This window comes from Glycine soja, chromosome 2 (genome assembly GCF_004193775.1).
Source record: "Glycine soja cultivar W05 chromosome 2, ASM419377v2, whole genome shotgun sequence".
Taxonomy (NCBI): domain Eukaryota; kingdom Viridiplantae; phylum Streptophyta; class Magnoliopsida; order Fabales; family Fabaceae; genus Glycine; species Glycine soja.
The window spans coordinates 15,301,251-15,326,971 of NC_041003.1; the positions used below are offsets into that span (position 1 = coordinate 15,301,251).

Sequence of the window (25,721 nt, forward strand, 5' to 3'; positions counted from 1 at the left end):
AAAAAAAAAAAAAAACCGCAGTACATATTAATATCGAGCTGGCAGTGGTGATCATCTGTGCTCAATGATGGATCGATGCTGAAGAGCACTGCATGCAGTTGAGAGGAATCAACCTTTTAAGTTCAATTTGGAGCCAACCGATGGTGATTGGTGGGTGTTGTTGATCATAATTGAAAGAGAGAGCGAGATCATTTACAAATGCCTTTGTCTAACAGATTCTTTGGGATGCTTAGTTTTTTTAGTACAAATTTTCGTTGTCATAAACTATACTCATACTTCATTCTTTTGGTGGTTTGAAGTATGAGTATAGTAAATCCATGCCAATGCATGGGAAGAATCTCACATTAACCACGTGCACGTAATTTCGTTTTTATTAGATGCATGGCTTCGTGCCTATCCTCAAAACTGCATAATGAACTGCACTCCAAACATAGGCTCGGTGGTTTCAATATCTCCGCTCTGCTTTGCCCTACCTCTCCTTTCCTTCTTCTTCTAAGGCCTCAGGGGTGGCGTCCTTCGGCTCCACTGGGCCCTACAATGCCATTTCCAAACTTGACCTCTCTAAATCGCTTATCTACACTCACCTCCTCATCAATACCGTTGGCCTTGGGGAAACTGAAAATGTATATATATAGAGAGAAAGAGAGAGAGAGAGAGTACTCCTTTCAAAGGAGAAAAGTATTCATAGGCATCCCATGTGTCATTATACATCTAATGAATGAAAGATAAAAAATATATATATATAAATATTATAGATATTATAACGTGACATGATGAAAAAGATAAAAAGGAATTATGAGTATTTGTTATATATTTAAAAAGTGCCAGTATTTATGTATTATTACACAGTATCAAATATGATAAATAATATGATAATAAGAAGAAAAAAAAGATAAAAAAAAATGAAATAAATAAAAAAGACTATAAAAGAGAAAGTGAAAATATATTAATATTCATTCCTCAACTTGTTCATTTATTTGGCATGGCCATACAGTGATATACTATGTCAGGAACCGCATGCTATATAAACACAAAACCTCAGCATGGTAAACTATGTAAAATAGTAACTTGCGTCTGAAGGAAACCATCTACTTATTATGACCTCGCATTATGATGCGTTTTGACGAACTACTGACATTAATGGTCTTTGCTGTTGGTAACTGGTAATTACATTCACTAGGAGAAGAAGGAACACTGGGAGGATCAATTGGGTCAGGGAATTCCTGTGGCTCCGGTGGTGGTGGTGGTGGTGGTGGTGGGATTTCCTTTTGGGAAGCTTCATCATCATCATCATCCTTTTTTTCGTGGTTGAATTTGATTCTCAGATTTTGCACAAGTTCCAGTTGTTTCATTTTATTGGTTTTAATCAATTCTTGTAGGTTTATGGTTCCTTCTACTCGATGACCTTTGAATATGTTCTGACCATATGACACGTCAGTGTTATTATTATTATTTTCTTCCTGGTTTGCATTTGATGCTCGTGTCTTGTCTTTATTATGCGAATTTTCTTTCACGGTTTGTCCAATAATCGCAGCAAACAGATCAGGACTAATTGTACTCGTCACAGTCACTTTTACTCCTTCACCTTCAACCTTGACGGAGGTAACACCTACAACAAAATTGCACTACTTAAATACTTATTAGCTTGTGTGCAAAGTTCCTATATGTAAATTAAAATTAGCTTGATAGTAATATTTTCGTATATTTAGAAAATAGTAAAGAAGTAAAGAAATATCACCGTACTTCCAATCATTGTTGAGAACACACTCTTCACCATCTTCTTACATTGGGAGCAATTTGGTTTCATTTTGAAAGTCTGCAACGGGGAATAGTTAATTCGAGGATAACAGAAACAAAACGTTTGGTGAACACAAAATTAATTGGGAAAATAAAATATTGCCCTTTTAATTTGGAGGTGTATATTTAAAACAAATGTATATGAAAAAATAAAAAAGAAATAAGAAAAAGATGGGTACATGTAGTATGATATACGATCTAAACTTTATTTATGTTCAAGTCATAAAACAAATTAGAAGTTCATAAATGGTGAAAGAATGTACCAGTGGAAAAGTAATATTGGATTTCTCCATTGGAGTATATGTTGCAGGAATGTTTAGGATGTAAGTACACAAATAACTGCCCTGTATGTAGAGATGAATAATCTTCCAATTTATATATGTTTTTTTTTTTTGAAGAGTCCTATTTATATACGTTGCGTAATATATGTAACCAAACAAATATTCAGGTCATAAATTCTTGATTTTACGTTATTATTACATATAACAGAGCATGCTTTCTTTTAAATTAATAGACTGTTTACTCTGATTTTGTTAATAAAAAATAAAGATAATTTAAAATCAAATATTATGGATATTGTTCATCGATCATTTTCATAATATTTTAAATTATTTTGACAACATTTTTTAGTAGGATTTTACTAATATTAATGTGTCCTGTCCCAGCTCCAATATTTAGAGGGCTTGGTGGCTTTACTTTTTTTTAAGTGAGTAAAAAGAAAAACAAGAATCGTTATTATGGGAGTGTTGCTATTAAGTAAATTGCTTTTGGCCCCATGAAGTAAAAATACCCTTCTATCTTCCATTTTAAATTTCTCACTCCTCCCCCCTGGTTCATCTTTCCTCTTCTCTCCTCACTCCCTCTTCTTGATGGGAAAACAGACCAACATAATAATAACAAACAAGTTAAGAAAAATCACATAAAAGAGATACAATTTGTTTAATGTTGAAAACTCTTAAAAAATCTCTCAATGTAAGAGTCGAAATCATAAAAATAACTCCATTATAATCAATGAAGATACAAGACCGTCTCGAAAATGTATACAAATAGCCAAATTAAAACGATCATGTTATAACACAAAAAAATGATAAGTAAGACAAAATTATTCTTCTTATTTAAACCTTTATGGGAAGAAAGTCTAAGAAAATCCAACAGTCCACTCTTCCCCAAAGCTTCTCCTCCCAACATCTTCTCTCTTCCTCTTATTCCCTTCCCCTACTCCTCTCTTTCCCAACCTTCCTCCTTCACTTTCCAATTGCACCCAACCCTTCTCCCTCTCCTTCCCCGACTCCTCTGAGGTATATATATTTTTCCGCAAATTCGTATTCACGAAATCGTGGCTCTAAAAGAAAAAGTTATTAGACCAACAAAAAAAAACAACTTTATCTTTATCAAAGCAGACTCAGATTAGTGTTATGATAGAATTTCATAATTAAATCCTTAAAAGCATACTGGGAAAGAATAGTGGTGGTTCCTCTCTTCCTCTTCCTCTAAGAAACACACTGCCGCAGGGTTCCCTTTGAATGGTAACTCAGGGAATGCGTCCACCTGCTTATCAAATATCAACTCAAACATTTGATTTGACCACACAACCTAGTTCACAATAACGCAGTAATAACAAACAAACAAACACACTTCACGCACCAACATACCACAAAGTTTTTGATAGCCATATAGAAGACACGCAGCAACAAAATATCTTAGGAAGAAGAGAAAAAAATGAAACTGAAACTGTTAAAATAAAACTGGTCAACGCTCTAGCAGCAACCGCAAAAATATTATATTAATATTGGAGAAAAAAAAATAATCTTGGGTATGTAGGAACCTTCTGCATTGGGACCCAAATCAAACATTAAAAATTGCTCCAACACTCGAGTGGATATTCTATTTCTATAGTTAGAAAAACCAACTGCAACAGTGCAGTTCGGGTCGTGTGTCTCCATATTTTTAGATGATGTTTTTTTGTTTTATAAAACAAACTTTTTGAATGGCTATAATAATTTGACAAACCAACAAACACTACCTTAGTGGCTCTTTGCACGTATATATTCCTATCAGGCATAAACTAGCCGTAAAATACATCAACTCTTCAGTCCAAAGTTTTGAGCCCAAAATCTCATTTATATTACTATGATTTAGTCTTCTTTCCTTATTTTTTGAGCCCAAAATTTTGGCAATTCAAAGATTCAACTAAAATTTTCAAACATCTATGCTATTTGGATAGATCATTCAAGAGAGATAATTGAATAAAAATTATCTTCTAATACAAATAGAACAATTCTCATTGCTATTTCACACAATTTTCCTCCTGTATATCATTATTGTTTTCCAAACATGGAGACAAGAATCCAACAACTTTATTTGTTTATAGTAGCTTTGAGCTCCTTCCCCAACTAAGTAGAGGGTCCATAATGAAACCCCAACGAAAATATGCCTAAAATATTCAAACCAGGGGTACAAGTCCAGCATCCAATGATTCAAGACCCAAAAAATAAAGAAAAAACAAAAAGACAGAGACAAAATAGTGTTTACACGTCACTTTGTTTATATGCTATAGTATCAACCAAGACAGTTCACAACTTCATATTCTTCAGTGCTAGGAACAGGACTAAACCAGAACACACCCTTCCATCATTATAACTGCCTTCCCACGCAAAAGCACTCTTTTGTTTTGCTCATCAAGATGAATATTGAGAATTCCCCCTCTGGGTGATGCCTGCACAAATGTAATTTACATGTTAGTTCAACAATAACAAAAATAATCCCAACGAGGGGAAGGAAAGTACCTGATAAGCATTGAAATCACACTTCCCCAGCTTCTTGCTCCAGTAGGATGCCAAGGCACAATGTGCACTCCCACACACATGATCCTGAAAGCAAATACGATTTATTTAAGATTATGTCATTTCTATTTAACATTGCAAAAGTAGGTAGTAGTAATAGCATATTTGGCCTTGATTTATAAGTTAGTATATTTTTATAATTTAAAATGGTGAAGTACTTGTTTAAAAACTTGCCCTCGGATCTGCTAGCAGAGCAGTAGATTGTAGGGGTAAAACAACATGAAAAAGAACTGGCAGTTATTTATTGAGATCAAAGTCAAAATCTGAATTTTACCTTGGAGGTCTTCTTATATATTGTTTAATTAAGGAGACATGATCAATGATATTGTAGGAACATTGCAATCATAATAATCAACCACTTACCTCATTGACTCCATCTTTCGGGCAGAAGAATCGACTATAGAAGTCAAATCCGGACCCTGGAGGAGCAATCCCCGAAACAATGATCCCCCTTCCAGGACATTTACTTATTGCATCAAATTGTGGCTGTACTTCTGTCACATTTTCTCCAGATGTGACAACAACCTAGGGGAAATGATAAAGCTTCATAAGGTTCTATGTGCACAAATTGTTCATAACACATACTTGTTACTATTTTGCCGGTAAAATTAGCATGAAACACATACTGTTCTGTTTTTTTTTTGTTTTTTTTTTATTAAGGATCAAACAGCTTAACAGATACTGGAAGGCATTAATAGTTGAAAAATGTCTTCACCAGACAGCGGTATCGTAAGCATATGTTGTTTGCCGGGAAGTAATTAAGCTTAAGCTGTAACTGATGTGTACTATAAAATAATAAAAATGGAAGAGAACAGATATTGGAATTACAAGTATGTCATCTCCAATTAGTGTCCTCTTTATATCAACAATGGAAGCACCATTCAATGCCCCGGAAATTTGTGAAGACTCATCACAGTTGAATTCTATGATAGGGTGAGCAGGAAGATCTAACTCAATATAAAATCCATCCCGAGCCACCCCATTTTGCAAGTTTGAGCCACTGGTACAGTTATTGATCGGTGGGATCTTTTTGGTAGTTAGTACCCCAGATGCAGTAAAAAACTCAATAATATTGAAATTCACCAAACCATACGAAAATAGTGTGTGTGCAGCCGCTAACGTGGCATGGCCACAAAGTTTAACCTGCATAATGGTCAAGATAATGTTAGTAATTTAATCAATGCATTTAATAACATGCACGTGGAGCTCAAAGATTGAATATCATCTAACAAGGCAAGATTGGTGAAAACTTCATTACCAGTTATGGAAATGAAAACATCATGGCAAAATCAAACGAGTGCACTGTGGTGGCAAAATTTTACTGATAAAGTTCAAATATCATTTCTTAAGTGTTGTTTGTGCTATAGTGAGAATTGAAGTTTCACCTTAAGACAGGACATACTTTAAGGAGATATTTAATAGAAAAGAAATTTTAAGTTTTCTGATAATTTTGGTTTGGGAATTATAGTTTTTCATGGTATCCATTTAAAAAAAAATAAAATTCCTGATAAATAACGGTTTTTAACAAGTTTTCGACAAAACTTTCCATCATGATAGAGTTTCTAACAACTATAAAAATATCACATCACTCTTTAATTTCTAACAAATTTGTTTAAATATTTTTTATGGTTAACTAAATAAATTTTACTTTGGTTTGAGAAAATAAGATTCCTATTAGATAATACAAACTTGATTTAGTCCGTTAATCAAATATGAGGTCCATTAAATTTGTGCTACTACTTTAAAAAAATTTCTAGAATAATATAAAAATAAGTAGAAGTAATATTTAATTAAAAAAATGTGTAGGAAGAAGTGTGTAAAACTCCCTTAAGTGTATGAAAACTTTTTTGATGTATATACAACTCTAACTTGAAGCCTATAAAAAAAAAATGTTGTCTTTATAAATGGATCCAAAAAAGAAGTCAAAACAAAAATATTTCTCAAGTAATAAAAAACTAATCTTTTTTCAAATATTCTCTCCTCCTTTATTTGTCTCAAATATTTCCTATAACCTTCTCCTTTTTCCAATAGATTCATCTTGATCCCCAAGCATAAAAAAAACTTCCTCCTACCAAATTGTCCCAAAAGGATTAAATGAGTTCTCTGAGTGAAACTTCATTTCTAATTAAAGAAAAGTACTAATAACACTTGAAAAAATTGTATCAATATTTTGTCCAAAATTTACCTCATTAGTATGAGTAAACCATCTGAGGTGAAAACGTGGAATGTTAGAGGTTCCACGGAACGAGTTAAGGTTGTGATGGGACTCGGCAATGCGAGTTAAGTAACAGGTGACAGGGACATTGAACTCGGTGGCAACAGCTTGCAACCACTCTTCATCCCTCTCCTCTTCTAAGAAACACACTGCTGCAGGGTTTCCCTTAAACGCTGAATCAGTGAATGCGTCAACCTGCATATGTAACCCAGATTCAGAACACGCTTAATTCACTTTAATAATGTAATGACAAACATTGAAGTTCACCGAGAAACATACCACATAGTACTTCACAGATTTCTTAGCCATTGTTGAAATAAGAACAAGCCAAGGAGTACTTGAGCCAACTCCTGAAATTGGTCAGCACACCCATAACACCACGAGTTCCACAAGGATTTATAAGAATAATGCTGATAATGTACAGGTATAATTAATAAGCCTATATTATGCACCGACACTTTTTTATACATCTATTTAACTAAATGAATCATACATGAACATATTAATAATGCAAAATATTTTCTTAGCAATATGTTTGCAACATGAAAATATAATGAAATGAAAAGGATCTTCTAAATATCCACTTACGTCAATATGTTTTGGAAAATCTTTTCCAAGAGAATACTTTTTAGTTATACCAGAAAGATCATCATTCTCTTCGCAAATCAATATTTTTAGACTACCATTGCATTTAGCCCTTGACAGTAAAATGCATTTGTCCATGACAAAATACAAAAAACGTGGTAAAAACAAACCCGAAGAATAGAGTTTGTCTTTAACTCCTCTTGAATATCACGGCAAAACAAATAGTTAAAACGAGATTTCTTCTCTCAAATTTTATTGAGTTGAGCCAGTTAGATTTGATGGTGTTAAGGTTATTTGAGTTATATAAGCCTTTTGGTCAATGCTTATTCCAACAACATTCTTACCTAATTCAACAATGATAAACCTAGTCCAATTATACAAACCAGTATATATATTGTAGAGTTTGATCTCACTCTGAGATTAAAAATTATACTACTATAGTTAAAGTTAAAAATAAAAGTTTTTAAAATTAAAGGTATTTGGTCATTCTATATTTTTTTAAGATAAAAGGTATTCACTCGTGAATTTGTTTTGATACGAATCAGAGATTCAAATAGCATCATGCATCATTCTAAAATAGTGGAAAATCTACTATACTCAATGTTATAGTTTATGGTACTCTCAAATATTTCATAACTTGTCTAATATTTTTATATTATAAATTAGAATATACGATAAAGAATAAAATTCTTACACTTTTTACTTTTTTAATTATATATTTTTGATATTATCTCTTCTCTTTTTCAAAATGTGCATTTCATATTTACTTGGTAGCACACATAGATGAGTCTCGAAGGAAACAACCTATTGGTTTAAAGGTGTGGCAAATGAAAGAAGCTTACCGTGTGAGGTTCATTTCTACTTTAGGTGGTGGGTCTGAATTTAGCCTTTTCAATGCTCTCGAAAACTATACTTCCAGGGGATGTGGGTCAGTGCATGTGCGCTTTCCAGAGTATTGATTTTGGTTGGGTTGTTGTCCTTAACAAAGGCATATGCCTTTTTTTTTTTTTCAATTTCCCTGTCTTGTTACTTTTGTAATGAAGTATTGAGTTAGACATTATTTGTGCTTAATTTAAGCAATTTTATTAATGAGATTTTGCTTATTAAATAATTTTATGTCACAATTTTAATTATTGTAGTGTTTTTAATAATTAGAGGATTTGATTAAACTTTTTTAAAAATTGAGAGATATAATTGAAGACTTTTAAATAATTAATTGATGTCATGAATCTATTTATACATACGAGTACCCTTGATCACCAGTTATGATTCGAGCAAACATCACTATAACTTGCTCATTAGTGCTTTGGTTCAATTCCCATTTTTCACATAGCATGGCAACATTAGCATCAATTGGCTATTATAGATATTAGATAAGGTGGTTACTGATGACCGAACACATTTATATATACATAAAAGAAAGCAGTTGAAATAAAATTAATTTAGTTAGTTAGAAATTAATTATTAATATACATAAAAGAAAGCAGTTGAAATAAAATTAATTTAGTTAGTTAGAAATTAATTATTAGTTTAGTTTGTTACAAATTAAATTAGTCAGTTATAAGATATTTATTAGTATAGTTAGTCATAAATTAATTAGAAATTCAACTATATAAAATTTAGTGTATTTAGATAAAAATTAATTTGCTCATTTTAAATATTATTTAAAATAATATTTAATCTTTCTTTTCTCTTTTTTCCATCTTTTTACATAAATCTTAACATGGGATGAGAGCATACAAAATTTGAGTGAATAGACAATTTAGTCCCTGAGATTGTACTCATTTTGCATATTAGTCCCTAACTTAATATTAAATTTAAAATAGTCCCTATCTTTGTAAAAGTGTTGCAAAATAGTCCTTACGTTACATTTTAAAGTAACACCGTTAGTGAGGTCAATTTTAGTGCCACGTGGACTATCCAACGTGGCACTAAAGGATGACGTGGCATGACACGTGGACGTGACTCCTAAAAGATGCCACGTCATTTGATGATAACAAAATGAGTAAATAGGCAATTTAGTCTCTGACTTTGTACCCTTGTTGCATATTAGTCCCTAACTTAATGAAAAATTTAAAATAGTCTCTATCTTTTGCATAAGTGTTGCAAAATAGTCCCTAACTTAAAAGATGCCGAAAATCGTGCTTAAAGTGTTCATGCATTGCAAAGGTTGTGCCTAGCACGATTTCTGACGGCGCAAATTCCTTCTTGGATTCCTTGTCATCTTTTGATTCCTCTGGTTTTTTCTCTTCTTCTTTTTTTTCTTCTTCATTTGCTTTTTTCTCCTTCACTTTGTTTTCCTCTGGTTTTTTCTCTTCCTATTCAAAACACACACAAAAAAAATTAGAACCCGAAATGATATATTGATGATAATTGAAGAAAAAAAAAGAGGAAAAAAGAATGGTTATGTAGACATCGCCCATTGGTGTTGACGGTTACAGAGATAAGGTTGTTGCTGTGGATTTTTGGTTCTTTTTATTTGTGCAAGTGTGTGTGGATTCTTTTTCGTATATATGCCTCAATTGGTTCAGAACCATCAAATTTGAAGAAGTCACTCATTCTATCATCATCAAATGATGTGGCACTAAAATTGACCTCACTAATAACATTACTTTAAAATTTAATGAAAGGACTATTTTGCAATACTTATGCAAAAGATAGAGACTATTTTGAATTTTTCATTAAATTAAGGACTAATATGCAATAGGGGTACAAAGTCAGGGACTAAATTGCCTATTTACTCATTTTGTTATCATCAAATGACGTGACATCTTTTAAGAGGCACGTCCACGTGTCATGTCACGTCATCCTTTAGTGCCACGTTCGATAGTCCACGTGGCACTAAAATTGACCTCATTAACGACGTTACTTTAAAATTTAACGGAATGACTATTTGGCAACACTTTTGCAAAGATAGAAACTATTTTGAATTTAATATTAAGTTAGGGACTAATATGCAAAATGAGTACAATCTTAGGGACTAAATTGCCTATTCACTCTACAAAATTTTCTTTTTCTGCTCACTGCATATCCATTAACGGAATGAACACACACTGGATTTAGTAATGCAATCTCACGATCAACAATTGAATGTGATCCTTAATCCAGAACCTACAAGAAGGTTAGATATGTTTTGCATACAAGGTATTTGATTAAATGTTTTTGAAGATTTTGGCTAATTGTTTTTAGCCTTTTAGGCTTGTTTTGATGATTTTAGCTTCCGCCATGTGTGGTGGTTAAGCATTGTTCATTTGTTAGCTTCTGTCATAAGTGGTTAAACCTTGATTATTGTTGGTTCATAAAGTGTTTGTGAACAGTTCTCATAGAAGACAGATTTTGTGACTCTTCTATTTTGTTAATGTAAGCTTCTGTCTGTGGTGATTAAGCATTGTTTAAGCTTTTGCCATGGATGGTTAAGCATTGAATTGTTTTGCTTTTGCTCTTGATGGTTAAGCCTTGTTGTTTCTGCCAAGTGGATAAACTTCGAGGTTTAATTTCTGCTTGGTGGTTAAGCTTTGATAGTTTCATGGATTAATAATGATTTGAGCTTTTTGTCAAATGGTCTTGTTGCTGATTTTGCTTGATAGTTAAACTTTGATGATTGCTTTGGACTCTTGGAAGAAGATTGAGAAAGTCGAAACTTTGATTCCGGCATGTTTAGCTATATTCTAAGTTTTCAAACTTTATTTTCATTTCCTGTTATGATGATGTCTTCAACACTTTCCAGCTTGCGGGTATTAGAAATAAAATTAATTTAGTTAGTTATCAGTTTAGTTAGTTACAAATTAATTTAGTTAGTTACAAATTAGTTATAAGTTTAACTATATAAGACTCGATTTACTTATATAAAAATTGATTTGCTCATTTTGAACATTATCCAAAATAATATTCAATCTTTCTTTTCTCTTCTTTCCATCTTTTTACCATGAATTTTAACCGAAAGCTAAAAGTAGGGGGACCAAACCAAAACCCATCAGAATCTATAATAAGAAGAACTCTTGAATACAATGAGGCAAGGATACATGCCAAATGAAACCCGGTTCTTGGATGACGGAGAATTGTAATATATAGACTTTATATTTCACGATTGTTTTTTTTTTTTTTTGGTACGTTTTCAGTAATGCATACTCAGCCTTACATATATGCTTATTTTTCCTGACACATGACCATTGAAACATTTTTCTTTTCTAAAAATATGTACAACACTCTGAAAACAATGTGAAGTTGGATTTTTGTAGTTGTATTTAAAAACTAAGCAAAATAGTTACAGCCTTTAAGAGAAACTTGAAATTTTAAGACCAAAAATAAAATAAAAAAATAAAACTAATAACCATAGATCATTTTCTCCCAATTTGGCATTGATTTGAACTGATGAGACCAGACGCAGGGCCTGCAAACTAAAGCACTGACCTGACCATCTTATTCAAATCAACAAGTATTATTATTATACCATGTTTGTGGACATCAAACACTGAAACACATAATGCTCGGAGGTTGCCTATTTTATGTGATAAAATAAAGTGTCGTAACACTTCAGAATTTCAGTTACAATTCTAGTCATCTGAAACATACTTTGATGCAATAATATAATCTGCAATGCTAAGAACAGGACTAGACCAGAACACACCCTTCCATCACTTTAACAGCCTTCCCACGCAAAAGCACCCTTTGGTTCTGCTCATCAAGATGAACATTGAGAACTCCCCCTCTGGCTGATGCCTGCACACATGTAATGTACATGTTAGTATGATAGTGATTAGTGACAGAGATAATCCTTAATCCCAATAAGGAGAAGGAGAGTACCTGATAAGCTTTGAAATCACACTTCCCTAGCTTCTTGCTCCAGTAGGGTGCCAATGCACAATGTGCACCCCCACAAACAGGATCCTGAATGGAAATACAAGTTATTTGATATTATCTCACTAATTTTGCTTTCATATATTCAAGTGAAATGGAAGACTGGATTGGCTTTCCATGATATCCTTTACTTTATTCTAACTGATCAAACAATGTTCCATCAGTTTAAGATTTTTTTTTTCTAATATAGTTTAAAATGATGAACTGCTTGTTGTAAGACTTGACCTCAGATTTGCTGGCAGACTTGTAGATTGTAGGGTAAAACGAAAGGAAAGAACAGCATTAAGTGGCAATTTTTAAGGGATTATGCAGTTCCAAATTTACTTCAACATTGATGAGTTCAAAATCAAAATCTTAACCACACTATGCTTGGACTGTTTGTCTTCATTTATTGCATAACTAAGGAGACATTGCCAAGGCAATTGGAGGAACATTATAGACTAAATTCTCAACCACTTTTTTATTTAAAAAACAAAAAATCTCAGGCACTTACCTCATTGACTCCAAGTTTTGGGCAGAAGAATCGACTACAGAAGTCAAATTCTGAGCCTGGAGGAGCAATCCCCGTAACAATTAACCCCCTTCCAGGACATTTAACTATTGCATCAAGTTGTGGTTGTAGTTCCTCGACAACTCTTCCGGAAGTGACCACAACCTAGGAAAATTGCAAGTTTCATAATGTTCAATGCACACAAATTGCTTAAAACGCATACTTGTTATTTTGCAGGTAAAAGTAAAGTTAACTTACATACTATCATGAGATATTTATTGTTCTTATTTCAAGAATCAAGCAGGTTAACATATATGGACGATGCATCCCAAAATAAAAATTATGAAAAATGGACTTCGTCAGACAGCATAACATATCATATTGCTTTTATGGTAACAAACCAATTGAGGGTTCTAACCAACAAGAAAGAAAGTAGAGTGAAGTGTGGGAATAACAATAATAGAAACCCAATAGAGCAGATATGGGAATTACAACTAAGTCGCCTCCATCTTGTGTCCTCTTTATATCAATTATGGAAGCACCGTTCAATGCCCCAGAAATTTGTGAAGTCTCATCAAAATTGAATTCTACAACAGGATCAGCAGGGAAATTCAATTCAACATAAAACCCATCCTGAGCTTCACCCTTTTGCAAGTCTGAGGCACTAGTGATATTGATCGCTGGGATCTTTTTGGCAGTTAATATTCCAGATATAGCCACAAATTCGACAACATCGGTGTCCACCAAACCAGATGAAAATATTGTGTGCGCAGCAGCTAAGGTCGCATGTCCACAAAGGTTAATCTACATAATGGTACATGATCCACATAATAAGTCAAGATAATTAAGAGTTTATGACTAAATTAAGTTTATTCGTTCATGCTCACATGTTCAAATTTTTCCAATTGACATTTCTAACAAATTAATATTTTCCGATTAAAAAAGAAAAAAAAAGAAAGGATATAGTCATTCCGGCCAAGCTAGTTTATTTGATTTACCTCACTAACAGGAGTGAACCATCTGAGATCAAAACGAGGATAAGAGGTTGTTCCATGGGACTCGGTGATGCGAGTTAAGTAACATGTCACAGATAGATTGAACTCTGCAGCTACTCCTTGCAACCACTTTTTGTCCCTCTTCTCTTCTAAGAAACACACTGCTGCAGGGTTTCCTTTGAACACTGACTCAGTAAACGCGTCAACCTGCTTATCTAACTCGAATTCAGCGCATATTGTCTAATTCATATTTACTATGTAGTATGTATTAACGAACAGAACAACTCAGTTCACTCACAAACATACCAGAGAGTATTTCACAGGTTTTTTTGCCATTGACATGCCCACTGAATTCTCGTGTGCTCAAACTGGTCAAAGCTCCAACTCACCGCCACCAACCTAACGTGTTTCATTTGGATTTTTATCGCTTTATAAATAATGTATACGTTTTTAAGCAGTCAACGTCAAATATATATATTTTAAATCTAATAATAAAACCACCCAATTTCATCATTAAATTAATTTCATTTTGCAATCAAAGAAATGTTAAATATTCGGTTTTTTCCTGGCGATCAAGGATTCTTTCTATTTGATAAGAATAGAAAATTGGTTGCCCAAAAGGAAATGTTGATTAATATTATCCCGTCACTTTCATCCTTGAAATTAAGGACTAACGGAACACGTGCAACCCACTATATTCCACACGTACTGCCATATTTATCGGTGACAAATTAGCTCTGTGAAAAACTACTTCCTCATCCTTGAAATGTTTTTTTTTTACATAAATTAAGAAAATAATAAATAAATTAAAGAAAATGATAATTTTACAAAATTAATTCTTCCATGATAAATTTACTTTTAGTTTTTGTTGCTCATTAGTAATATTGTAAGGAATATAAGTGAAAAAAATATTTAATTAATACAATTATTTTAAGAATTTTTTTTTCTTCTCACAATAGTTATTTTGGAATGGAAGGAGTAACTAGTAGAATTTTCAGAACAAAAATTGGCATGCAATTGCAAAGCTATTAGACAACCATATTTCTCAAAAATGACAAATTGGCTCTTGGGCGCAAAACAATTCGTGTGTTTATATATTTATTTATTATGAATTTTAATTATATTAAAAATAAACATATATCTTGTTCAATAGCCAGCCTAAAAGACTAGTTAAATTATATTTTTAAATTACAAATTTCTCTTCAACTAAAAACTAATTCATATGTAGAATTTTCATAGTCAATAAAAATCGGCAAGCAAAGTCATGATACAACTACATTTCTTTGACAAATTGGCTCTTGCACATCAACTAATTCATGTGTACAATTTTTGTAGTCAATAAAAATTAGTATGCGCAAAGGTGTGATATGATAAATAAATTTATCCCTTAAACATATAATTATAGATTTAATTTGTAAGAAAAATATTAGGACCCTGATTCCATATCTCTGTTATGTATATGTAGTGATTTACCATATCACTTTATCTGTATAGATCTGATAATCCAACCTTAAGATATGATATTTGTTAAAATTAGAATAATCGGCTACTCAATCAACAATTTGCGTTGACCGATGGTATAAACCAATTAAAATGCAGGTAATCGAACTAATTTACAGTGATATTCTAATAAACACTGTATCCGACACCAGATTGTAGAACTGTTCACGTAATATTCCACAAAATTAATTGGATGTAACCATCTACCTGAAACACAGGTACTATTTTTTATGATGGAAAACGTTTTCTGATTTTTTGGTGTGTAAGCATTTTCTTTTGTTGGTGTTAAAATAAAAAAATAAAAATCCATCTGATGTTTTGGAAAACAATCAAGAAGAAAAATTCCAGGTCACAGCACATGAATGAAGGATTTCCCTGAACAAAGTGTTTCTATTTGTGTTATTAGTATTTCGAACTCTTACTTTTCGGGGCATTAACAAAGTTAATAGCACATCGAGCTTTCACCATTAACACGGGGTGCAAGTAATGGACCAGGCCAGCTACGTCAAACTTCTGACTTTTTTTCCAATAGGCTTGGGCTGTATTTTAGACCGCTACGTCTTTCTGTTTTTTCTTTTCTTTTTATGATCTTGTTTCGGCTATTCGGCTTTCAAATTCAAGCTCAAGAACAAATATGACGAATATCAAAGAATTAAAAAATAAAGAGTTTTAAGGTATGAAATACAAAAAAAATGATAAAAAAATACCTAGAGAAAACAACTAGGTTTAGTTTTATTTTTTAGGTAGGTTCTTGTTGAGCATTGGTTAAAGAATTAAATGAAAAAAAATATTTATTAAAAAAATTATAAACAAGCATAAAAAAATCATAAACAATGTAATTTTTCTAAAAGTAAGTTAATTGTGTTTTTAAGATCTCATTTTGAAGGATAAAATAGATTTTTGATCTCTAATTTGAATTTTAGATTTCAGTGTAGTCTCCTAAGTTTAAAAGTTAGTTTAATTACTCATTCAGTTTTTATAGTTTTATCATTTGAACCTTTTAGTTTTTATAGTTTTAAAGTAAATTTTTTAGTCCCTATCATTTACCTTTTAGTTGTCGTTTAGTTACTGTAGTTTGAGAGTGATTTTTTTTAGTCCTTATCATTTACATTTTAATTTTCTTTTAGTTCCTATAATTTGAAAGTGATATTTTTAGTTCTTTTACTTTATATTTTAATTCTCTTTTAGTCTTTACCATCAAAATATGAGTAATATTATCAATTATAATTACCTACAAAAATATTAACAAGTAATTCATAACTAATTATCGCAAGATAATTTATAATAAAAAATAGTTGATAATTTATAACTAATTTGTAGCTAATTATTTTTATATATTTTTTGTAGTAAGGACTAAAAGGTAATTAAAGTGCAAATTATAAGAACTAAAAAGATCACTTTCAAATTATAGGAATTAAAAGAGAATTAAAATACAAACTATAAAGACTAAAAAGATCACTTTTAAACTATAGGAAATAAAAGAAAATTAAAATGTAAAGTATAGGACTAAAAAAAACCACTTTTAAACTATAGAAAATAAAAGAGAATTAAAATGTAAACTATAGGATTAAAAAAACTACTTTCAAACTATAGAAACTAAAATGTACGAATCATAAAATTATAGAGATCAAATGTTAAAAGTTTTAGTATGATCATTTAAAGTGTTCATATTTTTGCTCTAGCAATATAATTTTTTGGCTTAGTGACTTTTTTCACAATTTGTCACATGTCACCAAGTTGACAAAGTTAGAGTAATGAATTAACCAAAAATTTAGATAAGTGATCAAGATTATATTTTGTCCTACTTTAAAAATTATGCGGGTAGCTTTTACTTATAAGAAGAAAAACTACAATAAATTGCCCAATCATTAATAGAATTATTAAATATTTCATTCTATAGGCCAATTGTTCTAGCTTGTATTAAACTATAGAAATATTATATGTCATGTTTTAGATTCTAACTATAAAAAATTCACATAATAACACAACTATTATTTTTAAATAGAAAACTATTAGTTGGACATCCCATACGTTAATCTACACTTGAAAGAGAATGAAATAACAAAGAGAAGTAATAATAAGTAGTTGATGTAAAAAAAAGAAGATAAAAAGAATGGTAATAAGTAACTAAAATGTTAAAGTATCCAAGTATATCCATACTCTTCTAAATATGAACAAATATTTATAACCCTTATCGACCACTTGAAAAATGTCAAAAGTTTTTAATAATTAATTGTACTTTCAAGTATTAAGAGGTTGAATTCCTCTTGTTGATACATTTGATCTCAAATAAATGATTGTGTCTTTGCTTGCATCTTATAAATGGTTTTGAAATATGACCATCCTTTCATTTGTTCTTCTAAAGTATTTTTTTTCTCTTTAGGGAATCTTCTAAAGTATTTAACACTTCAAATTTTAAGTGTTTCACTAGTTAGTTTTAGACTTGCTTAAACAATCAAATTATATAAGAAACACTCGATGAAAAATCCATCATCACACACCACAAAATATTATTTTAAAATGATTCTTTATGATATCTTGTCTATCATCATTAATAAAAGTAGTATTGCCTAATCTAATCTGATGTAATAAGAAAAAAAATAATTATCCATTCATCGCTTTTTAAAGCAATGAAACACATTCTTGGAGCACCCAAACATATTCATATCCGTACGATGTCTTTTTGGGTGCATGGTAGATGGAGGGATATTGCGAGACGTCGGGGATGGTAATCACTGATGACGATCATTGGTTACAGGCAAAGACTCTGTTGGGAGGAAATTGTTATTTTATCGTGATCATCCACTGATATGGCATCAAATGTTTTGCTCTTCCTTAAACTCCTACATCATAAAAACGGTAGAATTTCCACTCCAACATGCACTGACCAAAGTCCACCAAACTACTAAAAAAAACCAAGCATACTAAAAGTCTCCAGACATATATATATACTATTCAAATATTCAATTCAGTAAATAAAAGAATCAATAAAGATAATAATTGCCTCTAAAAGAAGATAATAAAGTAATTACTATTCCAAAAATATTTTCACAGAAATAACTTTTGTAACATTGTCCTTGTATCTTTCCAAAAAAAAAAATTGTCCTTGTAATTATACTAAATTGTATTGTCTCAATTATTTTTAAAAAAATATGAATTCATTCCTTACAATTAACTTTTATTATTGTCTCGGTTGTTATTAATGAAAGAAGTTACTTGTTTGTAAAAAAAAAAAAAAACATTGTCCTTATAGTCTTGTTTTCTCTTGAATATTTTTTTTTCCACATACACTATTGTCATAAATGACAACTCTCATTAAAATATATTTTTTCTACGGACACAAAAAATTTAGATATCTCTAATTTCAATTCAACATATATTTAAGGGTATATTGGGTATTTCCTCTGGAGCAGGCGCCACCAGAATCACAGTACTATTGTCTGTTGCCACCACTGCACAATGCACATTGCGTGCGTACGTAGCCGGCGATAAACAGAGCATCAAGAAACAGAGCACGCTCACATTCTCACTGCAAACCCTACCCTGGTCACCCTTCACCTCTTTATTTCTACAATATATTCCTTTTCTTTTTCCCTCACAAAATCAAAACCATATCTTGGGCTGTTAAAAAAATTGCAATCTTGATACCGTTTTCCCTTCAGTTGGTAGTGAGAAAGTTCTTTCCTTTACCATTTTTTTTGAAGTTACGTAACATATATTCTATTTTACATTTTGCTTTACTTGCAGACAGTATAATGGAAGATCAAAGTAACCAAGAGAACCCAGGAAGACCCACCAGTGGTGTCTCTCATCATCAATTTCCAATCCCAAAAGTTGCCATTGCAGCATCTTCTGGAAGAAATGGAAGCCACAGGACTTGCCTCCCAAAACTAACTCACCATAACTATGTTGAGTATCTTTCAGAATCCTCAACTTATAATCTTCCAAAGACTTCCACCGAATTCATGATGAAGAGCAGTTATCTACCTGTTGGCAACATCAGTGATGGTTATGGGGTCAGTGGAACAGACAGAAACTTCTTTTACAGTGATGATCCAGGAAAAGCTTGTTCCTTTAAGACTATTGGTTCTTCAAGTAATGACCTTGACATTAGTAAGGTAAGCCCTTTGAACAAAATAAATAAAAGCTATCGATTTAAGTAAATTTAGCGAAAATGAATCTCATAGCACAGATACCCTCATGAAGCTGTGTTTTCAGCAGGTGGGGTTTTGGAGAGCTGATGAAGGAATCAAAGTTGAAACTGAAAGTAGTCAGAATCTTGTTTATGCTGAGGTGAGGTCGGTTAACGTCTTTCCAGCATGCATATGTCACATGAATTGTGCGTGTGTCTATGCAATAGTTTAAATGTTTTAAAGATTCTGAAATTTATGAAATGGCTTCTACTTTCTAATGTAATTTTGTGACAGAGTCATGCATCATGGACATCAGATTCTGTTGGAGATAAGCATAATGCTTCACATGATCCAATGTTCATGGTTGGTGCACCTACTTTACTTCCCAAACCAGGATGCAGCTCCTCAAAACAGAAAGCTCGTGTCACTGAACGTGTAAGTAAAACCTGCCATTGGCCACACTACACCAATGCCAATTTAGCTTTAACAATTTTATTCCATTTCTTGAACATAATTTGGGTTCCTTACAATGTGCTTTTCAATATAGCAACGCAGGCAACGCATCGCTGATAACCTCAAAGCCTTGCATGAATTGCTTCCAAATCCAGCAGAGGTAATCTGTTGTTTATGAATAAACATTAGTCAACCAAAAGAAGGTTCCTTTACTATGTTGTCAATTTATCATTAATAGTGTGATACTGTGATTGCCTACTCAAACCGAATCACTAGACATGGTAATAAACCTTTTTCATTAGTGTTTTAAACTTTGAATATGTCCAGACAGTGTCATTATGATAAACTCTTGCATAAGTGAAAATAAAATATTGTGAGAAAGTTTTGCTTTCAGTACAGTTTGTAGTTATACTTTCACAGCTGCATTCACATAGATTGAATCTTGCATTTACTTCGTGAACTAAATTTTAACTTGTAGGGAAGTCAAGCTTACGTATTGGACGACATAATTGATTATGTCAAATATTTGCAGCTTCAAATAAAGGTACATTTTAACTCCTTATATTATTATCAATTACAACTATACTAAATGCATGCTCTTTTCAGGAATCCCAATGCATACATTACCGGGGTATGCTTCTGATTATTATTGTCAATTTGTCATATTACTTGTGTATTGAATGGCAACATGGACTAGATAGACATTCTACAATAAGTTAGGACAAGATAGAGGAACTGCAATAACTGAGGAGATTGTTCCTTGCAGGAACAAAGTGGAAGTAGATTATTGCAAGCGGACTCAACTGCTATACCACTAGTTTTTCATGAGGTGCACATTTATACTTAATTTCAGTAGATACACAGAATCACTGTGAATAATACTATTCATGTGCTGCAAGCAAATAGTTTCCCACATCACACTGTCAAATCAAATCATTGAGTGCATGGCCTTATATTGCAGGGTTACGGCCATTATATCAACCAAAAGATGCTGAATGAACCCCTTGAGGAGATAATGGGGAAACTAGTTGAAGATGATTCAGCAGCAGCTGTTCAGCTACTAGAGAGTAAGGGTCTTTTCCTGCTGCCTATGGCATTGGTTGATGAGTTGAGTGAGGCTGTGCAAATGTTTGGTGGGAGTGCACTTGTCTGACAAAAGCTTTCTTTTATTTATTTCAAATTCTCCATTATGGATCATTTCTAGACAGTGGCAGTAGTATGATTATTGTTTATGTTTTTGATGTTACAACAATAACATTTATGACTTATTACAAACTATCAAAATCTCAGCTAACTCGATTCCACTAGTTCTAGTTTCGATTATTATTGTTTGAAAATCTCTACTACTACTATGTTTAATGATTGGGGGCAACTGCTTTCATGTCCTGCAGAAATCTATTTTAAGTCACTGTGTTTAACATATTCAAGCGGTAAAGAGATGGCTTCTCTTCTTACCCTTGAATTGAGTGTAAATTAAATCATTAAAAATATACTTATATCAATTGGTCACCTTTTTACGACACACCTCAAATTGGTTCCTAAGTGGGAACTAATGTCAGCAGTTTTGATCCACTAAAAGATCAATTCTGTGAAACTGGAAAGATTATAGCACATGCCTATACATTATGAAATGTTGTTTTTGTTTTATTATTATTTTTTAATTTATAATAGTATTATTTACTTTTTTATGATAATTTGTGAGCAAATGATTATCTATATAGTAGTACCCGTGGACATTCGTCTTTATAATAATTGTCTCTATTGACAAATCTTAATTGATTGATCGGAAATGATTAATCTTTAAGAACTGTTTTGTTCATTTTTTAAAAAATTTCTTAAAAAATTGTTAAAAACAATAGATTATTTTCTCAAAATAATTAAACCAAACATAGATTTAGTCTTTTCTTAATGGGCAGCAAACTCTTAAGAAAAGCATATATTTCATTTCATTTCATTTAAAAATAACCATCATTTTACAGAGTAACTAAATCGTCAAGTACGTTCACCTACATAGATGATAGAACATAAGTTCATTAGATATATATTCCTTCAAAAAAAAAAGTTCATTAGATATATTATTACTTTTTTAATTTCATTTACTGAAGATATCAAATGGAGCAAACCAAATAATTTGAAGTGGGAAGGGGTATACATTTTATTTCCTCAGTCCCTCTATTTTTAGGTGATGACACTTTAAAAGATTTAGTTTATTTTAAATTATTTGTTACTTTAGAAAATAAAATAAAAAAGTTACTCTTACCGTTGCATTTTATATTTCGTTTAAGATAATTATAAATGTAGTAAAAAATTAATGTTAATCTTCTTATCTATATTAAATTTATTTTCATTTTTCAATACATTATTGTTTATATATGATCACGCATTATTTTCACTTATGTCTTGTCACTTGTCGACTATTGTTATTAATGGTGCGTTGAAATATCCAAAGCATGAATGTTTGAGAATAAATGGAAGAGTGACTTGTATCAAATTTCCTTTTTATTTTGGGTTTTTAAAAATTTATTACCTGATTTTATAAAAATGACAATGTATTTTAAAAGGATGAAGTATCATGCTTTTTTGAGAGTAGGATGAAGTGTCATGTTAGAGAGTAGCAATGATACATATTGCTAAAATAATAGAAATCTACTTAATATTCAGTAAAAGAAAAAATCTACTTAATATACTATTTATCTTATCCTTTTAACCAATCAAATGAGTAGGATTTTGGTTTTTCATTTAGTTATATTATATATATAAAAAAGTATAAATAAAGAGATATAAAAAAGTACTGTAAAGTAAGAGTAAAGACGCATTTGTCTATTTTTTCTCTCTTATAAATAAAATACTGTTTAATTAATTATAAGTTTCATAATAATTACATTTGTTCTTGAAAAAAAAAGAATTGTATATTTTTCTTATAGGTTAAAAATATTAACTTCTGAAAAGAAATCCTAAAAGATATCGTATTACGAAATTACTTTTTTTAAGTTTGGGTTTTGCTAACCAATGTTTGTAACTAATTAAGAAATTAGTAAATAAAAGGTTTTTTAACCATGCTCACATATATAATTCTTTAACCATGCTCAAAGATCATTTAATTATCAACATTCTCATTTGAGTTTAAAGAAATAAACCCTTAGTCTAGCACAAATGCATGTCTGTTGAGCAAAATTAATAATAAAAACTCAATATATATTAAAATAAAAATTTAAAAATAGCAAAGTTCTTATTGGTTATACATATATAATAAACAACACATCCCGCTAAATTTACCAGTGAAGCAATATTTTTTAAATAATATTAATAAAACACTGCTTAATACAGTTCCTTTTTCAGATGAATTTGTTGGGTTTTACTAAAAAATTAGCTCTGCATTTTTTTTATAAACTTCACATAAAATTGGTCTAACAATAAAAAATAGTTTTAGTATTTATTGCCCTTAGGGAAAAGAATAATTAAGAAATCAAGAGTAGAATATTTTATTTAAAATTATAATATTTAATATTTTAAATATAATCTACGTAATGTTTAGTAAAAAAATTATTTTATTTTCTTAACCATTAAATAATTAAAAATAAAAAATATTTAAAAAATAATATTTAATATTATTAATATATATACCCTAATTTCTGGTAAAAAAGCAATTACTTATTTACTAAATATTATTTGAAGACAGTGTCAGTGAATATATACTTACATACAGTATTGACAATTTGAAGATGGAATATGTACTATTCTAATAATTATGTACCGCACTAATAGGGAAGAACATCAACAACGACATACATCAAAGGTACGTCCATAAGAAGCTAAACCACACTCAGTGAAACTAACTACTAACTCATTTCCTGAAATTAGTTGAAATTTTGGGAGTTTCATTTGAACCCGTAATTTTAGTTTTGTTTGAGAATATCAGTTGCTTTAAACTATTTTTTGTTATGAAGTGTTTTCATTATTAAAGGGAAAATCGGTACCAGTGTTTAACGTTTTTTTCATGTTTTTTTTTGTAAATATAATAAAAGTTAGTGAGTAATCTATAAGGATAATTATAACCATAAAATAACAACTCATGAATGTAATGTAATCATAGGAATAAAATAGACATAAAAATATATAAACCAAAACACTCATTTCTTTTATATATAGTTAAAAATGTGAGAATAGTATTGGTTTCTGCTGTCATTATATATAGTATTAAGAATATTATTTATATGCCCAAATACTTTCTCCTGTTTATTGTTGATTTATGTGAATATTGATATTTGAGCCAAAGTAATAATCTGTACATATATAATTAGACCTTAAACCCACTTGGGCGTAAGGGAATAGGAATCCGTTTTTGGATAGGGGAAAGTACCTTACGTAACCGAGTTTTATCAACTAGGAAAACGATCTCCTGCACACTTGTTGCAAAAATCTCAAGGTATGTTGTAAAAATTGTAGATTCGATTGTGTTGGAGATCACTCTATCATTGTATTTGTATAGGACAAAATAAGTGCTCATTAATTCACAAATTATATAGGTCTTTGGCCTAGCAAAATTGAAGTGCTCATTGAAATGGAAGTTGAATTTGGAGAATAAAATAGTGTTTGGCGGGGAAAATGACGCTCCATACTAAATTGCATGGATCAATTCGAACAAGGATCCATGCAATTATCGTGTGCGAATCTCAAGCCATATTGCCATGGCCAACCTTTGATGTCATGCATAAAATTAAGAACATGGTCACTCTCAATCCTTGAAAGTAAACCAGTACTTTCCTTACATTTCATCGGAACAAATGCAGTTTGCTTAGGTCATGGTTCGATTTCACATCGTCAATTCTATGCTTATGCATGGAAGATAGCAAGATAAATATGGGGCACTAATCAATTTGGTCACTACGAGAAACACGTGCGTATGAATGACGGAGGACATTTTTAGTGTATGAGTTTTTATATCTAAATTGCCCAAGATAATTTTGAAATATCTAGATAACTTTTTTGTTTCTTTTTGTTTAAATTATAAATAAATTACCTATTTTAACTTTGATCCTCTCTCAAATATTTCTTTTTTTAAAAAAATATTTAATGATTTTGTTGATAATTAATCTATATCAAATAAATTGATTGATTAGATTTAGTAAAAAAAATTCTTCTAATGATGTTTTTTTTAATCACATTACTCAAATTCGATATCTTGCTTTTTTACTTTAAAATTTGAACCCAATTTCACTCTTATTAATGACATATTGATACAAGTGACTTTGTAATTAATATATTCAATATTTTCATGTGACGGATTACCTTATTTGATTTCAATTTTTAACAAATAAATACATTATGCAAAAGAATTAAATATGTTATTAGTCTCTCAAATATTAGTTACTTTTATTTTTACTTTCTTAAATTTAAATTTGATTTTTTAGTTCCTCAATTTTTAAAAATATTCTTTAGTTTCTGGTGACTGATTTTTTATATGTTGGATGTATAATTTATTTCATTTTTTATTGAAAGGACTAAAAATAACATTTTTTTGAAATTGAGGACTAAAAAAACAAAGTTAAATTTGAGTGACCAGCAAAAAAAACAATGACCTAATTTGAGGAATCAAAATCATATTTAAATTTTATACAAAATTATGAGAATAGTTTCTACATGCATATACATATAGAAATATTAAGAAAATTATTTATCAAAAACAAAATTACTTAGAAATTATACAACACATCTTTTTAAATACAACAACAACATAATAATAATAATAATAATAATAATAATAATAATAATAATAATTATTATTATTATTATTATTATTATTATTATTATTATTATTATTATTAGATGAAATTTATAAAAAAAACATATAAT

At 30.8% G+C, this 25,721-nt stretch overlaps 3 protein-coding genes across 6 annotated transcripts; 1 reads left to right on the forward strand and 2 right to left on the reverse strand.

The window, feature by feature from the left end:
- Window positions 1-4,081: 4,081 nt before the first annotated feature.
- Window positions 4,082-7,707, reverse strand: LOC114390185 (uncharacterized isomerase BH0283-like). Its single transcript, XM_028350884.1, has 7 exons — window positions 7,611-7,707; window positions 7,135-7,205; window positions 6,826-7,050; window positions 5,469-5,783; window positions 5,004-5,165; window positions 4,584-4,667; window positions 4,082-4,513 (listed from the first exon to the last, which is right to left on the reverse strand). The coding sequence occupies exons 2-7, from the start codon at window positions 7,162-7,164 to the stop codon at window positions 4,406-4,408; spliced, it is 924 nt and encodes a 307-aa protein (XP_028206685.1). The 5' UTR covers window positions 7,165-7,205; window positions 7,611-7,707; the 3' UTR covers window positions 4,082-4,405.
- Window positions 7,708-11,780: 4,073 nt separating this feature from the next.
- Window positions 11,781-14,224, reverse strand: LOC114390195 (uncharacterized isomerase BH0283-like). The gene is made up of 6 exons (XM_028350895.1): window positions 14,089-14,224; window positions 13,786-13,989; window positions 13,280-13,591; window positions 12,791-12,952; window positions 12,244-12,327; window positions 11,781-12,159 (listed from the first exon to the last, which is right to left on the reverse strand). The coding sequence occupies exons 1-6, from the start codon at window positions 14,122-14,124 to the stop codon at window positions 12,052-12,054; spliced, it is 906 nt and encodes a 301-aa protein (XP_028206696.1). The 5' UTR covers window positions 14,125-14,224; the 3' UTR covers window positions 11,781-12,051.
- A 4,477-nt stretch (window positions 14,225-18,701) lies between these two features.
- Window positions 18,702-21,175, forward strand: LOC114371198 (transcription factor bHLH7-like). Of its 4 annotated transcripts, none has more exons than XM_028328657.1 (8): window positions 18,702-18,828; window positions 19,030-19,400; window positions 19,501-19,575; window positions 19,710-19,850; window positions 19,963-20,028; window positions 20,347-20,412; window positions 20,635-20,697; window positions 20,830-21,175. In XM_028328657.1, exons 2-8 carry the CDS (start codon window positions 19,038-19,040, stop codon window positions 21,019-21,021), a joined length of 966 nt encoding a protein of 321 aa, XP_028184458.1. In that variant the 5' UTR covers window positions 18,702-18,828; window positions 19,030-19,037; the 3' UTR covers window positions 21,022-21,175. The 4 variants fall into 4 exon arrangements, with proteins under 4 accessions (XP_028184458.1, XP_028184451.1, XP_028184442.1 ...); XM_028328650.1 differs by having other exon boundaries at window positions 18,708-18,950; XM_028328641.1 differs by having other exon boundaries at window positions 18,708-18,947.
- Window positions 21,176-25,721: the final 4,546 nt, after the last annotated feature.

What these genes read in the sequence shown, in the direction of transcription:
- LOC114371198 (XM_028328657.1), top strand. Translation starts at nt 19,038, where the DNA reads ATGGAAGATCAAAGTAACCAAGAGAACCCAGGAAGACCCACCAGTGGT. An exon ending in AAGCTCGTGTCACTGAACGT is followed by an intron (nt 19,851 to 19,962) that starts GTAAGTAAAACC and finishes TTTTCAATATAG; the next exon opens with CAACGCAGGCAACGCATCGC. An exon ending in ATTTGCAGCTTCAAATAAAG is followed by an intron (nt 20,413 to 20,634) that starts GTACATTTTAAC and finishes TGTTCCTTGCAG; the next exon opens with GAACAAAGTGGAAGTAGATT.
- LOC114390185 (XM_028350884.1), bottom strand. Translation starts at nt 7,164, where the DNA reads ATGGCTAAGAAATCTGTGAAGTACTATGTG. An exon ending in AATCTGTGAAGTACTATGTG is followed by an intron (nt 7,051 to 7,134) that starts GTATGTTTCTCG and finishes TTACATATGCAG; the next exon opens with GTTGACGCATTCACTGATTC. An exon ending in TAATTGGAGATGACATACTT is followed by an intron (nt 5,166 to 5,468) that starts GTAATTCCAATA and finishes CATTTCCCCTAG; the next exon opens with GTTGTTGTCACATCTGGAGA.
- LOC114390195 (XM_028350895.1), bottom strand. Translation starts at nt 14,124, where the DNA reads ATGTCAATGGCAAAAAAACCTGTGAAATACTCTCTG. An exon ending in AACCTGTGAAATACTCTCTG is followed by an intron (nt 13,990 to 14,088) that starts GTATGTTTGTGA and finishes TTAGATAAGCAG; the next exon opens with GTTGACGCGTTTACTGAGTC. An exon ending in GTGATTTCAAAGCTTATCAG is followed by an intron (nt 12,160 to 12,243) that starts GTACTCTCCTTC and finishes ACATGTGTGCAG; the next exon opens with GCATCAGCCAGAGGGGGAGT.